This window comes from Lynx canadensis, chromosome D1 (genome assembly GCF_007474595.2).
Source record: "Lynx canadensis isolate LIC74 chromosome D1, mLynCan4.pri.v2, whole genome shotgun sequence".
NCBI lineage: Eukaryota > Metazoa > Chordata > Mammalia > Carnivora > Felidae > Lynx > Lynx canadensis.
The window spans coordinates 56,518,003-56,541,628 of NC_044312.2; the positions used below are offsets into that span (position 1 = coordinate 56,518,003).

A 23,626-nucleotide genomic window follows, 5' to 3' on the forward strand; every position below is an offset into this window, starting at 1 on the left:
TCTTCACAGCACCCTCTTATATACCTTTGAATTGTGATCCATATGAATATATTATCCACTTTTTAAAATAAAACAAAATTTACATTTTTAAAAAAACAGAGGGGCGCCTGGGTGGCTCAGTCAGTTAAGCATCCGACTTTGGCTCAGGTCATGATCTTATAGTTCATGGGTTCGAGCCCCACGTCGGGCTCTGTGCTGACAGCTCAGAGCCTGGAGCCTACTTCAGATTCTGTCTCCGGCTCTTTCTGCCCCTCCCCCGCTGGTGTTCTGTCTCTCTGTCTCTCAAAAGTAAATAAACATTAAAAAAATTTTTTTTAAAAACCAGAAATGGCAACCAACCTTTAAGCACAGATATCTGTGATAGCCATTACCAGAAGCAGTGTGACATATTGGTAAGAGTTCAAACTAGAGTCAATAATCCTGAACTCTGGGTGGTTCTACCATTTACTCATGGGCAAATCACTTACTCTCTCTGAGCTTGTTTTCCCTCCCATAAAATGGAGATATTTCCTGCATGCCTACCTCTGTGGGTTATTTTAAGAATCAAATGAAATAATGGATATAAAAGCTCTCTGAAAAATCACAAAGTACTTTATAAATATAAAGTATTAACAGAAATAGGAATGTTGAGAAAGGGATGTGGTTATCAGTGTAAGATGATGAATTGGTTTAGGCATTTCTAATTTGAAGTGAAGAGACAGATTTAGAATTCATTTATCTAAATAAAGGTGCTATGGTCTCAAGTATGTAACAGATTTCCAAAGGACAACATTCAGTAAACAGAATTACAAAACTACAAAACTAGAAACCCTCCTGAAGGTCACCTAAGCCTTTGCTACTCAGGATCACATGGGAACTTGCTGGAAATAAACAACCTCAGGTCTCACTATAGACCTACCCAGTCAGAACCTACCTTTTAACACGATCCCCAGGTAATTTTTATGCACATTTTAAGTTTAATAAGCACTAATATAGCCATCTTATTCATTTTTCAGATAATAAAACTGGGGCCACAGGGGCACCTGGGTGGCTCAGTTGGTTAAGCATCTGACTTTGGCTCAGGTCATGATCTCATGGTTCGTGGGTTCGAGCCCCACGTCAGGCTCTGTGCTGACAGCTCAGAGCCTGGAGCCTGCTTTTAATTCTATATCTCCCTCTCTCTACCCTTCCCCTACTCATGCACTGTCTCTGTCTGTCTCTCAAAAATAAATAAATGTAAAAAAAATTTTTTTTAATACAAATAAAATAAAACTGGGGCCATTAGTAAAGGTACTTAGCCATGTTCACATTGTTAATAAATACCAAAATCAAAATGTGGAGCCAGGCCTGATCTCTTGGACTACGTGTATTTATATGCATGTACAATATGTATTTGCTTCCCAGAATCCGTGTTTCAAAACCTCAGAGGCATCTTTGCCTTGCAGATATCCCATGCCCCCACCCCATTTCTGACCAGCCACCGGCCCATCAATTCTTTCTTTCTTCACAGTATCTCTGGCATATGTTCCTTCTTTTCCATATCCTTCATTCACTGCCCTAAAACTATGGCTGTGCTTACCATGAAAAACCAGCTTCCTTCTCTTACGCATGTATCAACTTCCTCTTCTGCAAACAAGAGCTCTCTTACAAATAGTAAGCTCTAAATAATTCCTAAAGAAGGGGCAAGCCATTAAAAAGCATTAATATTAGCATAAGTGATTCCTGGCAGAATCTATGTTTGAAACCTAGCAAGAATAGCAAACTAGAATTTGGTAATCCTAATCCAGAAACTTCCTGTTTTCACTCCCGCTATTTCTTTCCCATCACCTCCTCCTCTTTACCCTAGAACTAACCCAGGTTGCCTTCACCTAATAAGACCCTTCCACCACAATTAGGCTTTACTACATATATCCAAAGGCTCCAGATCTACTTTCCATTACGTCTTTCATCCCAATGTGTCCCAATAAACTCTCAACATTCACAAACATTCTCGTATCTTCATAATTCTCTCCTATAAACTGTATCCTAACAAACCAAACCATTTCAACATTTCTTGAGTACCCATCATGTGCCAGGAACTACACAATAAAACGGAAGTCTAAATACTTTTGAATATCTTTCCTACATAAATTTAGGAAATTAAAAGCCCTGGTCTCTGCTCTGTTGGCATTTCTACACCAAGAAGTTTTGACGTGTTTAAGAGCAAATAATATAGGCAGACTTTTACAGATGCTCAGGCACAAGAGCTGTAGACAGACAGAGTAAGCCCCCCACAGCACGAAGGCTGACTCCTGTGCAACAGTCTGTACAGCACAAGGGTTAACAGTTGTAGGACTCTCATGTACAAACTGGGTTCAATTAAATCAACCTGAAAAAACAAAGGGAGTGTGCTTCAATTCAAAATCAAATTGTGGGCTATTTGTCCAATGATCCCAAACGCTGCCTTTGTATTATAGCCTAGACTTGGCAGACAGGTTTGAGCCCCACTGTGCTGCCACCAGGGAATGTATTTAAGCTCTCAGAAGCTTCACATTCTTCATCTGTAAAGGGGAGCTAATGACAGGCTGTATTTCACAGAACTGTAATGAGGAGCACATACAGTAACTGCAAAGTACTTAGACACAGTGCTGGAACCATGATAGTTCAATAATGTTACTATTATTCTCAATCACCCTAAAGTTTCCTCATTCTTTTGTGATCAGTTTACCTGTAGAGCTTCAAAGTCTATCCACTGAACTGGAGGTATACAGGTTTGTGAACGTACAGGCAGAGACGAAACTGGAAAACTGCACTTTAAATCCAACAAGCAGAGTGAGATAGTGGGAAAAGCTTTGAATGTAGAACCAGAACAGTTGCAGATGATGAACTCTAGCTCTTCCATGTTCTTGTCTGAGCCTTGATTTTCTCCCCTGTCAAATGGGAGAGATGGCTCTAACTACTGTGGCTAAAATACTGAGAATGGTTTTAAAGAGACTAGCTACTACAAACAAAACAGCATGGGAAAAGACAACAGGGTAAGAATGGGAAACCTGTTCATGAATAACTTTTAAAGGAAACTTCTACAATGGTATGTGACAAGAAGCCATAAATCTTGGGAGGAGGGAAATCTGGCAGTAAATGGTAATCACAAAGTTAGAATAAAATGAATACCTACAATTAAGCAGACAAACAGCAAATCATCCTTTATGACCCAGCTCCAGAATTCCCACTTTTAATATATCCTTCCTGACCTCCCTGTCCCATCCACTACCCCAAATGAAGATGATCACTCCTCCCCTCTATGCTAGGACTACACTGTGGACATGCCACCATCACAGCACTTGCCACAATCGCGCTTTATTGCCAATGCCCCCCCCAAAAAGAGGGGTGATTTCTAAATACAGAAACCAAGTTTTATTCTTCTTTATGCCCACAGCCCTTAGCACAGTCCTGGTACAAAGTAGGTCCTCAGTAAGTGTTTGATGGATGAACCAATGAGTAAAGCACAGACAATCTTAGCTATTTCACTATGCCATCTAAGGCAGTGCCCTTGCATTTAAAGTTATATTTTATTCATAGCTCTTAATAGCACATATTTTAAGGGTGCCTGGGTGGCTCAGTCAGTTAAGTCAGTTAAGTGTCGACTCTTGATTTTGGCTCAGGTCATGATCTCACGGTTTGTGAGTTCAAGTCTGCATCAGGCTCTGCGCTGACAGAGTGCAGCTTGCTTGGGATTCTCTCTCTCTGCCTCTCCCCTGCTAGCACAGTCTGTCTGTCAGTCTCTCTCTCTCAAAATAAATAAACATTAAAAGAATTAAAAATGAAAAAAATAAAATAAACCAACCCTTCTGAAAAGCCAAGCCCCCCAACTCATTCATATAATAAACATTTTTTTAAAAAACGGCACATATTTTATCACTCTTTGCCCTTCTGTAGCCTCAATGATTATAAGCTCCTTAAGGACCAAAACTGTGACTTTCTATCCCACGTGGCTAATGTGCAGCCACACAGATATTCACTAAATGTCTCTTGAGAGAAGACGGGAATGACAAATGCACGCACACTGCTGCCTCACCACTCAGGCCTCAGTCTCCCCTTGTTTACAAGTGTTGTCAGCAGTCTTCTCACCACTCTGTCCACTACCACTAACTCTTCATGTGTCAACTACACTTGAATAAAAAACAATTAATGAGTTAAAAACAAAATACGATCCTGCCATTCTTGCTTATAACAGTACGATGCCCAAGTCAGACTGGGAAATGTGGAGGGAGCAGTAAGAACTGGGAAATCATTGTTTTGTCACATCACAGCCAAGACTGGCTCAGACAAGAATCATCAATGGATGATAATGGATGACAAGTCTAGAGGGGGAGGAGCAGGATATACGTATGTTCTCTAAGTGTCTCCCTACAAACTATTTTCAAACTATTCACTAGTCACGTTCATGCAGGCGCACGTACAGACACACACAGAATGACAAAGTTGAGAAATCAGATAACATCTTGATCAGGTGACAAAACTGAACATCACCAGTGAGGGACAAATGGACACTGTGTGCCTCCAAAGGTCATACTGTATACTGTATGAAGGACACATCACCGCGCACAAAATACTCCAAGTGAGAATGAGTAATCTGAATCTAATCATGAGGAAACATCAGATGAACAAAAAATGAGGAATGTTCTATTTTTAAAAGGGAAGAAGTGGTTTGTAATATGACACTGACATTAAAAAAAAAAAAAAGACAAAAGCTGTGAAAAGCTCTTAAAGAAGAGATAAGACAATGAAATGCACTACCTGACCCTAGACTAGATCATGAAGTGGAGGAGGAAAATTTCTATAAAGGACATTATGCAATCAACTGACAAAAGTGGGATATAAACCACAGATTAGGTAAAAGTATTATATCAATGTTAATTTTACTGAAGTTGATAACTATACTGTGGATATGAAAGAGAATATACCTACTTAGGAAATACGTACTCAAGTATTTAAAAGTAAAAGGTCATGGAGCGCCTGGGTGGCGCAGTTAAACGTCCAACTTCGGCTCCGCTCATGATCTCAGGGTTTATGAGTGCAAGCCCCGCATCGGGGTGCTGACAGCTCAGAGCCTGAAGCCTGCTTCAAATTCTATGTCTCCCTCTCTCTCTGCCCCTTCCCTGCTCATACTCTGTCTCTCTCTCAAAAATAAACATTAAAAAAAATGTTTTTAAAGGTTGTGATACATGTAATTTAAGTTCAAATGATTCACATACACAAAAACATTTATCTGTATCTGTACATACAGAACGAGAGAGCTTGCAAATGACAAAGCAAATGAAATAATGTTAGGAGACAAATCTGGGCAAAGGGTATAAAGATAAAGTGTTCTCATACAAGTTTTATTTTTGCAATGTTTCAATAAGCTTGAAATTCTTTCTAAACAAAAAGTCTTTTTAAAAAGGAAAAGGAATACAAGTCCTAGCTAATGCAATAAAACAAGAAAAGGTATAAAAGAATACGGTTTGGGAAGGAAGAAATAAAACTGTTTTTGTCACAGATGAACATGACCGTCTATGTAGAAAACCTGAGAAAATGAACAAAAAAACTCCAGGAACTAATAAGCAATAATACCAAGGTTGCAGGATACGGGTTAACATGCAAAAGCCAATCTCCTCTATACCAGCAATGAACAACTGGAATTTTAACTTAAAAACACAATAACATTTTCATTAGTAGCCTCAAAAAATGAAATAGGAGGTATGAATCTAAGAAAATATGTACAAGATCTATATAAGGAAAACTACAAAACTCTGATAAAAAGATATCAAGGAAGAACTACAAAAGTGGAGAAACATTGTATATTCATGGATACGAAGACTCAATATTGTCAAGATGTCAATTCTTCCCAACTTGATCTATAGAGTCTATGCAATACCAATCAAAATCCCAGCAAGTAATTCTGTAGTTATTAACAAACCGATTCTAAAGTTTATATGGAGAGGGCCAAGGAGCCAGAATAGCAAACACGATATTGAAGGAGAACAAAGTTATGGGGCGCCTGGGTAGCTTGGTCGGTTAAGCACCTGACTCTTGATTTTGGCTCTGGTCATGATCTCACAGTTGTTGAGATTGAACCCTGGTCTGGCTCTGCACCGAACAGAGTCAGACCTACTTAAGAGTCTCTCTCTGCCCCTTCTCCACTGGCACACTCCCATGCACCTCTCTCTCCAAAAAAGAAAAAAAAAAAAAAAAGGATTTGAAGGAGAACAAATTTAGAGGACTGACACTATCTGAGACTTATTATAAAGCTACAGTAATCAAGACAGTGTAGTATTGGCAAGAGAATAAACAAAAAATCAATGGAACAGAAAAGAAAGCCCAGAAATAGACCCACATTAAGTATAGTCAACTGATCTTTAACAAAGGAGCAAAGGCAGTATAATCGGGCAAAGTCTTTTAAACAAATGGTGCTGAAACAACTGGACATTCACATGCAAACAAATGATTCTAGACACAAACCTTACATCCTTCACAAAAATTAATTCAGAATGAGATTATAGACCTAACTATAGGTCTATAAAACTCATAGAAAATAACACAGGAGAAACCTAGGTGATCTTGGGTACAACAATTACTTTTTAATTTTTTGTTTAATGTTTGTTTATTTTCGAGAGAGACAGCGCAAGCAGGCAGAGAGACAAGGAGACACAGAATCTGAAATAGGTTCCAGGCTCTGAGCTGTCAGCACAGAGCCTGATGTGGGGCTTGAAATCAAGACCAGCAGGATCATGGCCTGAGCCAAAGCCAGACGCTTAACCGACTGAGCCACCCAGGAGCCCTTTTAGGTATAACATCAAACACATTCTGTATGAAAAGAATAACTGACAAGCTGGACTTCATTAAAATTTAAAACTTCTGTTCTGCAAAAGGCAGTATTAAGAGAAAGAAGACAAGCCACGGACTAGGAAAAAATAATTGCAAAAGCCACATCTGACAAAGCACTGTTACCCAAAATATACAAAGAACTCTTCAAACTCAACAATAAGAAAACAAAACAACCCAACTGTAAATTGGACCAAAGACTTTGGCAGCTCACCATACAAGATACACAGATGGCAAATAAGCTCATGAAAAGATGCTTCACCATTTTTCATCAGGAAAATCCAAACTAAAACAAGATGCCACTACACACACCTAGTAGAATGGCCAAACTCCAGAACATTGATAGTACCAAATGCTGACAAGGATGTGTGGTAACAGGGACTCTGAATTCATTGTTAGTGGGAGGCAAAATGGTACAGCCACTTTGGATGTCAGTTTGGCAGGTTCTTAAAAAACTAAACATACTCTTCCCATACATTCCAGTAATCATGGTCCTCAGTATTTACTCAAAGGAGTTGTATGATTCCAACTATATGACATTCTGGAAAAGGCAAAACTATGGAGACAATAAAAAGATCAATGGTTGCCAGGGCTTAAGAGGGAGTGGGGGATGAACAGGTATAGCAAAGGAGATTTTACAGCACTGAAACTACTCTGTATGATAACTATATTGGTGAATACATGTCATTATATATTTGTCCCAAACCATAGAAGATATAACACAAGCCCTAATGTAAACTATGGGCTTTGGGTGACAATGATGTGTCAATGCAGGTTTGCCAACTGTGACTAACATACCATAGAGAAGGGGATATTGATAATGGGAAATACTATGCATGTGTGGGGTCAGGGGAATCTGGGAAATCTTTGTACATTCTGCTCAATTTCACTGTGAATCTAAAACTGCTCTAAAAAAAAATCAAGTCTTGGGGCACCTAGGTGGCTCAGTCGGTTAAGCGTCCAACTTTGGCTCAGGTCATGATCTCACGGTTCATGGCTGTGAGCCCCACATCAGGCTCTGTGCTGACAACTCAGAGCCTGGAGCCTGCTTTGGATTCTGTCTCCCTCTCTCTCTGCTCCTCCTTCGCTCATACTCTGTCTTTTTCTCTCTCTCTCTCTCTCTCAAAAATAAACACTAAAAATTTTTTTAAAAATTAAGTCTTTAAAAAGAAACCATCCTCCCCTCTACCTACAGGAGAGCCTGGCATATGTGACCCTTTATAATCTAATCCCAAACTATACCTCTCCAACACATTTGTTTCCACCATCCTCCTCTTAGCTACTTAAACTCCAGCTTCACTTAATTATCTGCCATTCCTTTTTATACTTTACCTTTTTATTCAAGTTGATCACTCTGCTAGAATACTTTTCCTCATCTTTCCCACTTCAGCTTTTGTTCATTCTATCTCTTACATTATGGTTTGTTGATATAGTTGCCTTAACCATTAGATTATGAGTCCCTCCATGGCAAGGACAATGCCTAACAAATAGCAATAGTAATAACAATAGAAGCCAACAACTAACATTTCTGGAGCACTCTGTACCAAGCACCTTTTTAAGCAAATTTATGACTCATTTAATCCTTTCAGCAACCCTACAAGATAGGTGCTATTATGCCCATTTGATTCGAGCCTTCCTGAGGCATAGAGAGATCAAGGAACTTCCAGACTGCTCAGCTAAGAAATGGAAGGACCAGGATTTGAACCCAAGCAGTCCGTCTGGCTCTAGAATCCATATTCTTCACCACTGTGGTATACATAGTAGAAACTCAAAAAAATAACTGCTGAACAAAGGTCAGCACAGAACAGAGTTGAACACGGTGTTTGCGGAATGAAAATTCCACAAAGGGACCAAAGTAAAGCAACTGGCAACTGAGAAAAAGGAGGCACAGAGGTTTAAAATGTTTAGAGATACAAATAATCTAATCTCTCTCCAATCTTCTCTTGTAAAAGTTAAGAACCGAAGACCAAAGTGCTTTTCCCAAAGTTACCTTAGTTACTCCCTGAGCCAGTTTTACAAGTCTTTCCACCACACCATATTAAAGGAATGATTATTTGTTCCTAAGAAATTGTAAAAATGGAGGTGGAGGAGGGGTGAACTGGGTGAAGGGGGTCAAAAGGTCAAAAAGTACAGATTTTCAGTTATAAAATAAATAAGTCACGGGAACGTAATGTGACTATAGTTAATAATACTGTATTGAATATTTGAAAGTTGCTATGAGAGTAAATCTTAAAAGTCCTCATCACAAGAATTTTTTTGTAACTATTATGGTGACTGGGGCGCCTGGCTGACTCAGTCAGTAGAGCATAAGACTCTTGATCTTGGGTTCATGCGTTCAAGCCCCACACTAGACATGGAGAGAAAAGAAAAGAGAGAAGGGAAGAGAAGAGAAGAGAAGAGAAGAGAAGAGAAGAGAAGAAAAAGAAAAGAGAAAGAGAGAAAGAAGGGAGGGAGGGAGAGAGGGAGGAAGAAAAGAAGGAGGACTACATATGGTGATAGATGTTAACTAGACTTACTGTGCTGGTCATTTCACAAATTATACAAATATCAAATCATTATGTTGTATACCTGAAACTAATGTTATATGCCAATTATACCTCACGTTAAAATAATAGTAATAATATCTAACAACAGGCATTGTGAAATCACAAAAGTGAAATGCACATTAAATGAAAAAAGGAAAATGATGTAAAATTACAATCAAATATATTCTGGTATTCCAACAATAAGAGAAGTTGAAGAAAGATGTACACCAGCCTAATGCAATATTTAGTACACAGCAGGAATTTAACATCAATTAAATTTTTTAATCTTAAGAGGTTTTATGTTTACTTCTAAGTATCCATTTAATTTTATATATATATATGTATATATACATATATATATATAACTTATCTAAAATACACTGCATATTTTGTTACCTCATTATAAAGAGGATATTGATAGGGGCGCCTGGGTGGCTCAGTGGGTTAAGCATCCGACTTTGGCTCAGGTCATGATCTCACAGTTTGTGAGTTTGAGCCCCATGCTGGGCTCTGTGCTGACAGCTCAGAGCCTGAAGCCTGCTTCAGATTCTATGTCTCCCTCTCTCCCTGCCCCTCCCCTGCTTGTGTTCTCTCTCTCTCTCAAAAATAAATAAATAAAACATTTTTTTTAAATTTTTGTTAATGTTTTTATTTATTTTTGAGACAGAGAGAGACAGAGCATGAGCAGGGAAGGGGCAGAGAGAGAGAGAGACACAGAATTGGAAGCAGGCTCCAGGCTCTGAGCTGTCAGCACAGAGCCTGACGCGGGGCTCAAACCCACAGACTGTGAAATCATGACCTGAGCCGAAGTCAGACACTCAACCGACTGGGCCACCCAGGTGCCCCAAACATTTTTTTTAAATAATAAAAAAATAAAGAGGATATTGATACATGTAACCTTTTCTTGAACATACAATATTCATGAGCAATAATTTTTAGTAATTTTCAGATAGTTTTAAAGCAGCCAAGTTAATATAATATCAAAAATGCAGCTAAGGTACAATTAAGAAACTCTGCAATTCTAGTGTCCCCATCTAATTATCAAACTGATGTCTTTGATAGAAATATATGGATATCAAAAGTAAACTAGTCACTCCAGAACACCTGGACAACTGTTGATATGAAATACCTATCAAGTAGAATAAATTCCATTAACTCAATTCACGAAAACAAGCCTGAAATACCTACTATCAATTAAATCTTTATACCTACTATAAAGTTGGGACCAACTCTCTCCTATAAAGAGTACAGTGCTATAAAATACATTGACCTGGAGGGGCGCCTGGGTGGCTCAGTCAGTTAAGCGTCCTACTCTTGATTGCAGCTCAGGTCATGACCACACTGTCAGTACAGAGACCGCTTGGAATCCTCTCTCTCTCCCTCTCTTTCTCTGCCTCTCTCTCTCTCACAATAAAAAAATAATAATAAAAATAAATAAATACAATAAAATGTCCTAGACCTGTAATGAGTACCATACCCACAGCCTACTTTCCTATCTTGCTTTGTGATCTATTTTCAAAATGAAAAATTAGAAAATCTTCATCTTGCTGCTTCCCGTATATAGCTGGATATTAACATTTTAGTGGATGAAAGCAGTACCAATTTAATGAGATTATTCTATTCATTAAGGTAGACAATCAAGGTTAAAAAAGTTTTTTTAGGGGCGCCTAGGTGGCTCAGTCGGTTAAGCATCTGACCTTGGCTCAGGTCATGATCTCACAGTTCATGAGTTTGAGCCCTGCATTGGGCTCTGTGCTGACAGCTCGGGGCCTGGAGCCTGCTTCGGATTCTGTGTCTCCCTCTCTCTCTGCCCCTCCCCCACTCGTGCTCTCTCTCAGTCTCTCAAAACTAAATAAACGTTAAAAAAAAAAAAGTGTTTTTATAAGGGCGCCTGGGTGGCTCAGTTAAGAGTCTGACTTTGGCTCAGATCATGATTTCATGGTTCATGAGTTTGAGCCCCACATTGGAGCTCTCAGCGCAGGGCCAATTCAGATCCTCTGTCTCCCTGTCTCTCTGCCCCTCCTCCATGCTCACTCTCTCTCTCTCTCTCTCTCTCTCTCTCTCTCTCTCTCTCTCTCACTCTCGCTCTCTCAGAAATTTTTAAAAAAAAAGTTTTTCATGATTCTAAATAAAGTTACTTTCATGTTGCTTTTTTTTTAAACGTTTAGTTTTCCTGTATTCTGATCAAAAAGCGACTGGAATTGTGACAGGAAAAATTCACATCCTCTGAAAGACATAAGCACGTTGGAGGACACAAGACCTACAGTTTCTAATCACATGCCTAACATAATTCAAAGAGGATACTTTATAAATATCTGTTGAATAAATGGCTGACGCAGTTAAGTTTTCCTCTTTTAATAGAGGCTAACATAACATATGAATTACTTATAGTTCAGAGTAAAACCCCTAGTAAGAAAAAGTATAATCATGGTAAAGAACACCAAGTTTTTCCTGAAAAAAAAAATCATAAAAGTCTGATTGCCACTTTTACTTATTTGTATCTTCCCTTTTTTCTTACCCTGGAGTCTACTGACGAAAGCCAAAGGTAACTGCCAATTTCCACTTCCTGATTTTCCCTACTGTTCTCAAAAAAATCAGACTGTTTCTTTCAGGATATTCTAAAAACCATGGTGGGGGGGGGGAAATGCCAGATATTTCAATGGACCAACAAACAAACTGAGCCGCTTAAGTGCTAGGCTCTAATGCTCAGCTTTAACAGTATCTGGCTTAGCCTTTAACCAACAAACGCACTTGACTAGAGTTTTCAATGCCTCATAACATTTCTAGCAAATGAGGTCTGTGGCAATCAGCGTCAAATATTACAGAGAATGAAATTCCTGACATCAAAGAACCCACAATCACCAGATGTTGCTGTTTCAGAAATTTAAAGAGGTACAGAATCAGGAATTCTTAAGTGGACTACTCAAAAAAGGACAGGCATTTTAAAAAAAAAGGATAGGCATGGTAAGTACCCAAAGACAAAACAGGAAGACTGATCACTTAAAATACAGAGGGATCTTCCAAAGTTTCATTCTAATTCACACCATAAAAGGGGTGTGGGGGTGGAGCCTGAGTATTCTGCCTGTAAAAAGAAGTTTAAAATACAGCCTTTCTTCCACTTCTGTCCTAGCCTAAAATCCCCAGAGATGTGGAGATGATGTGACAAAGCACAGAGATAAGTTTAAGAAACAAGTTTTCAAACACCCAGCCAAACACAGTAGAACTACTCCCAACACCCAGGTTCTAGTCAGGTATCTGTCACTAAAAGAACAACAGGGCACTCAATTCACATCTGTTAAACTAATCATCTTTACTGACTCCTTCAGGAAGAGAATAAACAGATGACCAAGTGTATGGCCAGGGGAATAGTTTCACCTCTGAGAGCTTCAGATTTTGCATTTGTAAACTTCTATGATTCAAATTCAAGATTCCATCTCAAAGTAAGATGGAAAACAAGATTGTATAATACTAAACCAAGAAGGTATACTATGAATTATGTTTTCTAAAAATTCCAATGTCAAGTTTTCTGTGCTGCACGCACTCTTCTACCTATATAGTCTAACTGCTAACTGATGCAAGGAATTAGAAACATTTAACTCTGCCTGAGACACTACGGTGTCATTAGACCTATAACAAAGTATAAAACCTACAATGTTTCAACTCCTCTCTTAACATAGACCTGTCTTTAATTTTTCTAAAATACCCATGGTTTGTTACTGCATTCATTCAAGTGCTTTAAAAATGACAAATAGGGGCGCCTGGGTGGCTCAATGGGTTGAGCGCCCAACTCTTGATTTCAGCTCAGATCATGGTCTCGCTGTTTGTCAGTTTGAGCCTCACGTGGGGATCTGTGCTAACAGCTCAGAGCCTGGAGCCTGCTTAGGATTCTGTCTCCCTCTCTCTCTGGCCCTTCCCCACTTACCACTCTCTCGCGCACGCTCTCAAAAATAAATAATTTTTGAAAATGACAAATTTTCTTTTTCCCCCACAGTAGTAATAAGGCTGATGGGTAAAAATACACAGATATCAAAAGCACACATTTTAAAACTACGAAAACCTAATTTGTTTTTTCATTTCACTACACACTTCAGGCCCAACTTATAAGTTTCAGTTCTGCTCTTGCTCTATTTCTAGTCAGTTTCACTTCAAAAATTTTCTGCCACAAAGTTAAGAATTGTGATCCTGTGGAGAAATTTTAAAGTAAACACTAAATAAGAACATAGCTTTTCCTTTCAAAGGAGAACTAAACATTTGCACAAGAAAAACAAAGAAACAAACAAATAAAAAAAATCTTAATTAAATGTATTTTGTCATATAAAAATGATTTTTAGACTGCTGATTTTTTTCCAGTTTCTGAACCTTCCTCATATAGTTTTGTTTACAAGAGCCAAAGCAGTTCAAAAATTGTTATCATTCTATTTTATATACATGTTTTAAATCTGAGTCACAAGTAAGGGGCTCAGTAAATATTTGTGGAAGGAACGAACATACATAGCACAGTACTGTGCTGCAGGAGGCATATGTTCCTAATAAGATACAACTTTCTCTCTGCCTTTAGTGGCCTTACCAACAAAACAGATTTCTTTGAAAGTACATGAAAAAAAAAATCAAATTAGATTAGCAACAGTAAGATATCTAATAAACACATAAGAGGGAACTATATATCATATATAGCTAAATTAAGCTTTATAAAGCTTTTTGATGCTTCTGCCATTTTTTTCTTGTATGTGCTTCAATCCCATTTCCTTCTTCTCTTTAGGCTGTAAAGGTCTTCAAAGGAAAGATTCATATAAAAATAAAAATTAAAAATAAAAATATACAGACAGCTCCTACTATGTAATCAGTAGTGTTCGGTAGAGGTGCTGTGGGAAATAAACTACAAAGCATCATGGTCCTGAACCTTCAGGTAACTTAAAACGTCTGTGTTTAGCCAACGCTCTGCAAAGAGTAGGTGTCTATGGCAACTGGTAATCAAAGACCTTAACTGCCCCTGTGTTAACACTGTGTAACTTTGAAAAAGTTACCCAGACCTTAGATTCCTCATCTGTGAAAGAAGTCGTTACTGATACAAATCCCCCATGCAGCAGAATTCCAAATGATGTATGCAGATATTCTGCCCTTCAGGAGAGGGAACAAGGAATCCCCACTCCTCAACTATGGGCTGTGCATAGTGACTTTCTTCCAAAAAGGACAGTATGGAGAGTGAGCGGGAAAGAGTAACCTTATAGCAGTGTTTGTAAACCAGACAAACACTACCTCAGCTGGTGATGATGAAGGTTAACCCCAATAGTGATAAGTCATGTTAACAGTATGTACACCTGATAAGACCAGATAAAAATGGCACTTTACCTCCTTGGCCTTCCTCCCAAAACCCATAACCCCAGTCTAATCATGGGGGGGGGGGGGGGGGGGGGGGGGACCAACATGAGACTCATTTCAATACAAGGGCATCCTACAAAATACCTTATCAGTACTCAAAACTGTCTCAGCCATCAAAAAGAAGGAAAATCTGAGGAACTGTCACAGCCAAGAGAGTAAGGAGACAGAACTAAATATAATGTGGTATTCAGGATGATATCCTGGCACAGAAAAAGGTCATTAGGTAAATAGTAAAGATCCATTAACAGATGAATAGATAAACAAAATGCACAGGCTTCCTGCTGACTCAGTAGGTTGTAAGTTCAAGCCCCAAGTTGGATGTACAATTTACTTAAAAAATAAAAAAAAAATCCAGTATATACATATAATGGAGTATTACTTAGACTTATAAAGGAATGAAATTCTGATACATGCTACAACATGGATGAACACTGAAAACATTACGCTGAAAATAAGTCATATGCAAAAGAGCAAATACTGTATTATTCACTTACATGAAGTACCTAGAATGAGCAAATTCATAGAAACAGAGCACAACAAAGTTCACCAGGGGCTGGAAGAAGGGGGAAATGGGGAATTATTGTTTAATGGGTACAGTATCTGTTTGGGATGATGAAAATTTCTGGAAATAGATAGTGGTGATGACTGCACAGTCATAACTGCCTTTGAGATACACACTTAAAAATTATTAAAATGGCAAATTTTATGTAATGTATATTTTACCCCAATTTTTTAAACTAAGGAATACTGAATAAACTGGGGACTTTCATTAGTAATAACACATCAATATTGGTTCATTAATTGTAACAAATGTATCATACAATTGGAGGACATCAAGAATAGGGGAAAATGGGTGTAGAGTATATAGTTTCTGCACTATCTTTTCACCTCAAGTTTTCTGTAAATCTAAAACTGTTCTGAAAAATAATGTCTACATAAAAAAATTCAGGGGATATAAATGTTAATAGAGCTAATATAGTCCACCTCTTCCAAACACAGGAGAAGAAAAATAAATGCTCTTCAAATCAGCGAAAAACATTGAGCGATCAGAAAAATTAATGCCAAGGACAAAAATAAACCTGCAATTCACGAAAGAAATTACAATGTTACATAAACCTATGCAAAGATGAAATCCATAGGGTTGTTTAAGGATAAACGAGATCATGTACTTAGCACAGTGTTTTGTATACATTAAATGAAGCTATTAAAATATAATAATTAAAGAAATACAAATTTAAATAGCAAAAATATATACATATGTGTATACAGATGCAGGTTATACACATTCATATATGTATAAGTTATATGATTATATTCTACAAATATTATACATACATATAAAATCATATTGGAAAACACTGAGAAAACTTCCGATGCCCAAAGCTGACAAAATATGATGGGTAAACAAACCCTGTCATAATCTAGTGGTAGTACTGTGGTGGACATGTCCTTTCAGGGAAACACTTTGCTAATATCTTCTAAAGTTAACAAAAATGAAAACATAAAAATAAAAAATAAAGTTAACAAAAACGTACATAATAATAAAAGTATTCATGTACATATTTTATATGAAGTATAATTCTATGTATTTATACCAATTTAAATATATACATATATCCTTTGAGTGATTTCACTGCTCAAAATTCATCCTAAAGAAATATTAGCACAAGTGTACAAAGATACTTATACGTGTATAGTCCCTGCAACAATGTAACAGATAAAACTGGAAACTGTACAAAGGGCTACCAACAAGGAGTTAAACAAAGCTAAGTGAACATTATTATGCAAAATATGGTAGATGTATATACACTGACATGGATGATTGTCTAAAATAATAAATAGCAAATTTTTTCTTAATTTTTAAAGGAAAGGAATAAACCAGTTCAGGGCTGTTGAAACTGGGGTTTCCATGTACATACGTTTCAAGAAAACCAAAACCGCATGCAAAACTGCGTTTACGTATGTAAGTGCATTTTCTAAGGAAGGTGTCTATAGCTTTTACCAAATTCTTAAAGGAATATGTGGCCCCCTGGAAGGGTCACTGAACAATCACTAAAAAACCACCCATTTCTGAGTATCTACAGAAATGTAGTTTAGGTTAGACTCAAGTGAGGAAGACTCTGGGGAGGAAAGAAGTGCTCTCAATTAAACTTTTAGGACGTCTTAAATGCCTCTACCACAAAACACAAAATTTTATTTCAAAACTCTAAATTTAAGGGTGTGAAGGAAGTTATTCTTCAGATGAGCTTATATTCACTAATTACAAACCTCAACCAAAAATTAAAGATCAAAAACAGTCTTCAAAATGTGTGACTAGTTCATGCTTAAATTACAATTAAAGTAAGATCATACAGAAGCAAAAGGAGGCAAAGATTAAGTAGTAAGTAGTCCCATTTGACACAGACAGGTTGACAATTATGGACTAGTTACTCACATAGACAAAGATTCAGGAGTTATGCAGCCTTAACTAAACTTTTTTTTTTTAACGACAAGTGGATTAAAATAAGACAAAAATAAGTTGGGTCTTATACATAGTTTTGTGGGCTTCCTTTGAGCAAAACAGATAAGTCTTTTCCTGGAGGCAGATTAAGGTGATTCCAACACCTTTAAAACTAATACAGTAAATTAACATTTTAAACATCACAGCCATGAGAATCAATGGGACAAATGAAAACTGAAATAAATGAGTACAAAATAGCAGGGATACTGTCTACCCTAAGATGGAAATATACTTAGAACAGTGGTTGTCAATCAGGAGTAATTTTGTCCCTCTAAGAGGGGACAAATGTACCCTGAATGTACATATTTTGTACATGTATGGTACATGTATGGCAGCCCCTGAAGACATTCTTGACTGTCAGGACTGGACAGGTGCTCCTAGTACCTTGTGGGTACAAGCTATGGATGTGGCTCCACATCTCACAGACTGACCTAACCACTCAAAATTGTCAACAATGCCAAGACGCAGCCTGGGGGAACCACTGAATCTATGCTTTGAGACAATCAGCTTTACAACAGAAATCCTAAAACAGTGTTTACTTATTTGTTTCAAAAGACTGACATCTTATCAAATACCATGGGATCCAGTAAAACGACACAATTTTCAAAGTGTCATTTAAAAGAAAGTTATCAACTGATTTTCCAATTTATCTAAACTTTTTAAATTTTGCAAAAGCTACATGGAACAACAACAACAAAAGACAATGAATTCATGCTAAATACACACACATCCTATGATGCTCACAGACCATACTGAGCAAAAGAAATCAGACAAACAAGACCACAAAAAAATGTGGTCTTTGCTTGATACACCGTTTGCGTTTATACACCGTTCAAGAGCAGGCAAAAACCTATCTCTTGTTAGAAATCAGACTAGTAGTTCCTTTGGAGAGAAAGAAAAGGTAGAGATGGGAGAGAACATAAAGAGGACTTCTGGAATGCTAATAATTTTGTATTTCTTAATTTGGGTGATGGTTATATAACTGTGTTCACTTTGCAACAATTCATCAAGCTGTGTGCTAAGTAATCAGTGCAGTTTATACAGATAACACTTTTACAAAAATGTTTATTTTTTAAATGTTACTCACACCCTAAAAACCTGAACACTTTGACCCACAAAGCTAAATGAACGTCAGTTGCAAAAGTAAAAGTATTTTCATTATATAGGCACTTTGACCCACAAAACTAAAAAAAACGTCAACTGCAAGAGTATTTTTGTTATATAGGCTACCTTCCAAGAATTCAAGAAGGATGACACCCCCAGAAAGCTGTAAATACCATACTCAGAGCTCATATGGCATTCAGCTAAACACTTAAGCCACTATGTATCCCTCGGCACAAATCCAAAAATTTGACAAAGGCTTACAAATGCAGTTAAATTTATTCCACGGACAGTTTAGCTATTTCCCCCATTTTAAACTGTGAACTGTTATCAGAGAACATGCTCTATGCAACAAATGATGCTTCCTCTTTTCTAATCCCACATTTTCCCAAAGCTCCCCCAAGCTAAATCCCTCTTGGCCCTCAATACTTAGGATTTCTCCAGGCTGCTCCCAACAGTGCCCACCATCGCCTCTCTCAGTATCCATCCTCACAATCCACCTCCCCACACACATGAAAATTCACATTTAATGCTCATTCCTAAGGCTAGTCTTCCCCCTGCCAGACGTCTAATCTTTCCCAGGACCTCATAAATACAATCCAAACCTCACTACCCTCAAACTCCTAATATTCTCCACCAACTCGCTTCCCAACAGCACCACAAAACTAGGGCACATGCTAACCCCAGCTTTTAAATGCTCTTCTCCCACATAAAAAGTCCTGCCTCTGCACACAATTCAGCTCAGTGGCCAGTGCAGCTAAGACCTCCAGTGCAGCTCTCCGCTTTAGCACCCCCTCTACTTTTCCTGCTTTCAAACCCATCTCATTTCCCCTCCACCCCCTGCCCCAAACTCTGCTTTCTTCTTTAAGAATCTTTCCTAAGTACTAGGGCAGGGGTAGTTGAATGCAGGGTGAAGGACCGTGCTCCATCCTGTGCGAAGGTTCTCAAGTCTCAAGCACACAGCCATGTGCCCGGGCTACAGGGTCCCAACGCTGGACTGTGAAACCCAGCCTCAGCACTTCCTGACTTCAAGGCCTTGGACGTGGGATTTTCCATCTTTGAGACTCAGTTTGCTGAACTACAAAACGGGAAATCATAAAAAATAGCTATCTCATAGAACTGTCAGGATGAAATGAATTACTGGCCATTGAGCCCTTGGCACAAATCCTACGTGGTTAAGTCTCAGGAACTGACAGTTTTTCCTTGGGTCCTCTTCAAGGAAACAGGGATACGAGAGAGGGTGAAAGGTCCTTTCCTGGCAAGGGAGAGGTGGAGGGAAGAAGTACCATACAGACATACGGCTGACACCGAGAATTGTGTTAGATCCCCCAAGCTCAGTGCTCTCTCTTCATTATCCGCTTACAATGTGGACCCGAGAAGCCCCCAAAGCCCCCGCTAAAGGATGGGGTAAGACACAAACACATACATCAGATCCTCCTTCCACGGGGAGTCCTTTGAGGAAATGAAGGAGGAAGGTGCCCCTAAATTGCTAAAACGCGATCCTTGGGGGTCTGAGAATCAGGAAGGAAACCCCAAAGCCCCAAAGGATTTCTCTTGGGAAGCCGAGGGGAGTACTTCATAACAAGGAGATGAAAAGTAAACGGTAGAAACCATAAAGATTCCTCAACTTCTCCCGTAGGAAAGAGTACCAACTGGTTTCTCCGCAAGTGGGTAGAGAAAGGAAAAGCGCTTTCCCCATCTCTCAGGTGACTCCCGGGCTTCCCCGGGTCCCTTCCCAGGAGGAATGAGGAGGAGGGTCCGCGCAAGGGAATCCCCAGCACCCCAGCTGGGGAGAGGCGGGCTCAGGCCGGGGCCCCCAGGGAGTTCCACTGGGTCTCTTCCCGTCTCTTTGCAGCCGGTCTCCAGTAACGGGATCCCTCCGGGGGACTCGGGGATCTCCCAGAGCATCGGACGTCGCTGGCTCCCTCGCCTCACAATCCTGAAGTCCTCGGTCCCCCGAGTTCTCCCCGGCACTCGCCCGGGTCTCCCGGCTGGCACAGGGTCCGCCCGCCGCCCACGGGCTCTCCTCCCCGGCCTCCTGCCACCCCACCCCCTACCGAGCACCGCGAGCCCGCGGGCTTACCTGCTGAGAGGGCAGCTCCACATGCAGGGCCCGCGCGGCAGAACCGGGTGGCAACGCGGCGGCCGGGCCCGGGGGCGGCGGGGGGACCGGGCCCCCGACCGACGCGGAGGCGCTCATCTTGACCCAGGGGCCGCCGAGCGGCGGGGCCCGCGCTCCTCCGGCATCCGCCACCACAGCGTAGCCACGACCCGCCGAGCCCCTGCAGCCCCGAAACCCGCCACCCGAGAGGCAGGACGGCTCTACCCCACCTCCGGCCGCCGCGGCCGCGGGCTAAGGAAGAGCCATGTTACCGCAGTGCAACCCCCACCACCCCGCCGAGACCTGGCTTGCTCATTGGTTGTGCTGCCACGGGGGCGGGACCCAACGACGGCCAAGGGATGTGCTATTGGGTAGAAGGGCTGTCCATCGACGGCCGGAATGGGCTCGGGGCGGAGGGACCCGGGGATGGCCTAAATTGCGTCTGTCAAGCTGGGGTGAAACCCGGGGCGTTGCTTCTTTTTTCCCCAGTCTAATTGGTTCTTTCACTACCGTGGGGCGGGGTCTCCTGGTAGATCCGCAAGGGCCATTGCTCTAGGCTGGTGTCAGTTGTCAGTACAGGGAAAGAGGGGCGGGGTCTGATTAGGTAGAGCGAGCGCCTGGGCTCTGTTGTCACGTGCAGGAGGCAGGAGAGTCACCTGATAAGTGAGAGTCAGTCCTCGGAGCCACTTCCGCCCGAACCTAGTTGCCCTGGTAACCGGCCTCCCCTTGGACGGCGGGGACCCGTTTGGCGCCAGCTGGGTCGCGAAGGCTGGGCTACTGTTGCAAGTTCTCTGAGCAGCCTTTTTTCCTGAGGGGTTCGCAGGACCGTGCGAGCATTGAGAAAGAATATTTTATCGTTCGACAAGTCACCACGCAGGATGCGCTGAGACCAGAAACCTGTCGGGCAGTCCCTGCTCCTCCGTGAGCAACTCCAACCCACAAGTCCACTCCCCTCTTCGCACTCCACTAACTAGTACGCTGAGCTGCACAGTGTGTGCCAGGCACCCAGAAAACGCTGTTTCACCTCTACCAGTGTGTTGCTTATGCTATCCCTAGAAAGCCTGTGCCACTTTTCACCTTCTAGAGCCTACTTGCCCATCAAATCTCATCCGCTGGTGGAGTCCCTTCTTCCAAAAGGCTTCCCTTATCTACTCTGGGACCCTGAGTTAGGAATCTTGCCTCTACCATATTTCTTATTATTCTACTGCATTGTCTTCTAATAAGTGCGTAACACACACTCACACACACATTGAATTCCTCGAGCCAAAGGACCTTGTCATTCATCTCTGGATTTCCGGTGCCTGATGGATAATCAGTGTATGTTTGTTTTCATTTTTTTTATGTGTATTTATTTTTGAGAGAGAGAGAGAGAGAGAGAGAGAGAGATAGCATGAGCAAGGGAGGGGCAGAGAGTGAGGGAGACACACAATCGGAAGCAGTCTCCGCCCTGTCAGCCCAGAGCCTAGGGAGCTTGAACTCGCCAACGGTGAGATAGTGACCTGAGCCAAAGTCAGACCCTTAATGGACTGAGCCACCCAGGTGCCCTGGTATATGTTTGTTTTTTAGTGAGAAACCAGTTCAAATGCAGCCTCTTCCATGAAGACTTCCTTGAGCATAATGATAGCATCTATAGCGATTGCTTTTATAATAAATAGCATTGAGTCATTCTGCAGGCTATCAATCTGCCTCCCCCCCCCCCAAGACTATGAATTTCTCCACCACCTGGACTGACATAGCTGAAAGAACACAGTGTTTTAGAATCAGACACAACAGGAATCAGGCACTTTTGCGATCTTGGCTCTGCCACTCTCTAGCTATGTGTTCCTGGGCAAGCCAGTTCCTCACTCTCAGCTTTAGTTTTCCCATCTGTAAAATAATAAGATTGCTGTAGAGATTAAGTAAATCAACATACGCAAAATGCCAGAGAAGCGCTCACATACAATAATTGCACTAAAACTAATTTAAATAAAAGGGAAGCATGCTATCTTTTCTGGGTGTTCAGAAGCCTGAACACTCTTTGGTTCTGACCCCAGAGCTGGCTAACATGGATGTTGCACTGTCTCCTATTCTGAAGCATCGAGTGGTTTCTCATGGGTGGTGTGGTCAGGTGTTTGTGGAGAAGGGATTAGTTAGGAAATCCCAAATCTCATCTGGTTCAACTCCTGGCGTGCCAAGATCTGTTGGAATTTCACAAGCTGTTTCCAAGCTGTGTTAGTTTCCTTAGGCTTCTGTATCAAATTACCACAAACTCAACAATAGCAACAGAAATGTATTCTTTCACAGTTCTAGAGACCAGTAGCCCAAAATGAAGGTGTCAGCTGGGCCTCTCTTAGAAGGCTCTAAGGGAGAATCTTTTCTTGACCCTTTCATCTTCGGGTGGCTCCAGATACTCCTTGGCTCGGGGCTGCATAATTCCAACCTCTGCCTCCATCTTCTCATGGTCTTTTCTTCTTCCTGCATATTCTTTTCTCTTTCTTATAAGGACACTTGTCTTAGGATTTAGGGCCCGCGCAGATAATCCGGGTCTCGTTTTGAGATCCTTAATTACAGAGACCTTTTTTCCAAGTAAGATGACATTCACAGGTTCCAGCTTTAGAGAATGGACTCATTTTCGGGGGAGAGAGAGGGAGCATCATCCAACCCACTACACAAGTTAAGAAAACGGGCCAATAAGGGGCCCCGGGGTGGCTCGGTCGGTTAAGTGTCTGACTTTCAGCTCAGGTCATGATCTTGTGGTTCATGAGTTCAAGCCCCATGTCAGGCTCTGTACTGACAGCTCAGAGCCTGGAGCCTGCTTCTGCCTCTATGTCTCCCTCTCTCCCTCTGCCCCTCCCCCACTCACTCTGTCTCTCTCTATCTCTCAAGAAAAAAAATGGGCCTATAGAGACAGAACACAGAATCACTTCTTTCTCCTTTGAAGGTCAGCTCTGAATATTAGCTAACTTTATTACTTGATTCATTCAACAAATGTTCATTGAGTGCTTCTCTGTGGCAAACCCTTTGCTTGGTGCTGGGAAATCAGACTCAGACTCATCCCCAGGGAAGCTGCCCTATTTACAGGGAAGTCCAATAAGTAAAAAAAAAAATAAAAAGGAGTGATAAACCAGTTTTTCAGTCCTCAGGAAGTTCAGGAGCTGTGGAAGCCAGAGAAGAGAGTCGGATTTCAGGCACAGTAGAGGTGACATTTAAACTGGGTAT

General features: G+C 40.7%; 1 protein-coding gene across 1 annotated transcript in view; it reads right to left on the minus strand.

Annotated features, from left to right (window-relative positions):
- Window positions 1–20,710, minus strand: part of UVRAG (UV radiation resistance associated) — a 293,487-nt gene extending 272,777 nt beyond the window's left edge. Inside the window, exon 1 of the mRNA XM_030333127.1 lies at window positions 20,411–20,710. Within this exon, the coding sequence (XP_030188987.1) occupies window positions 20,411–20,527 (117 nt within the window). The 5' untranslated portion in view covers window positions 20,528–20,710. The remainder of the gene's footprint in view (window positions 1–20,410) is intronic.
- Window positions 20,711–23,626: the final 2,916 nt, after the last annotated feature.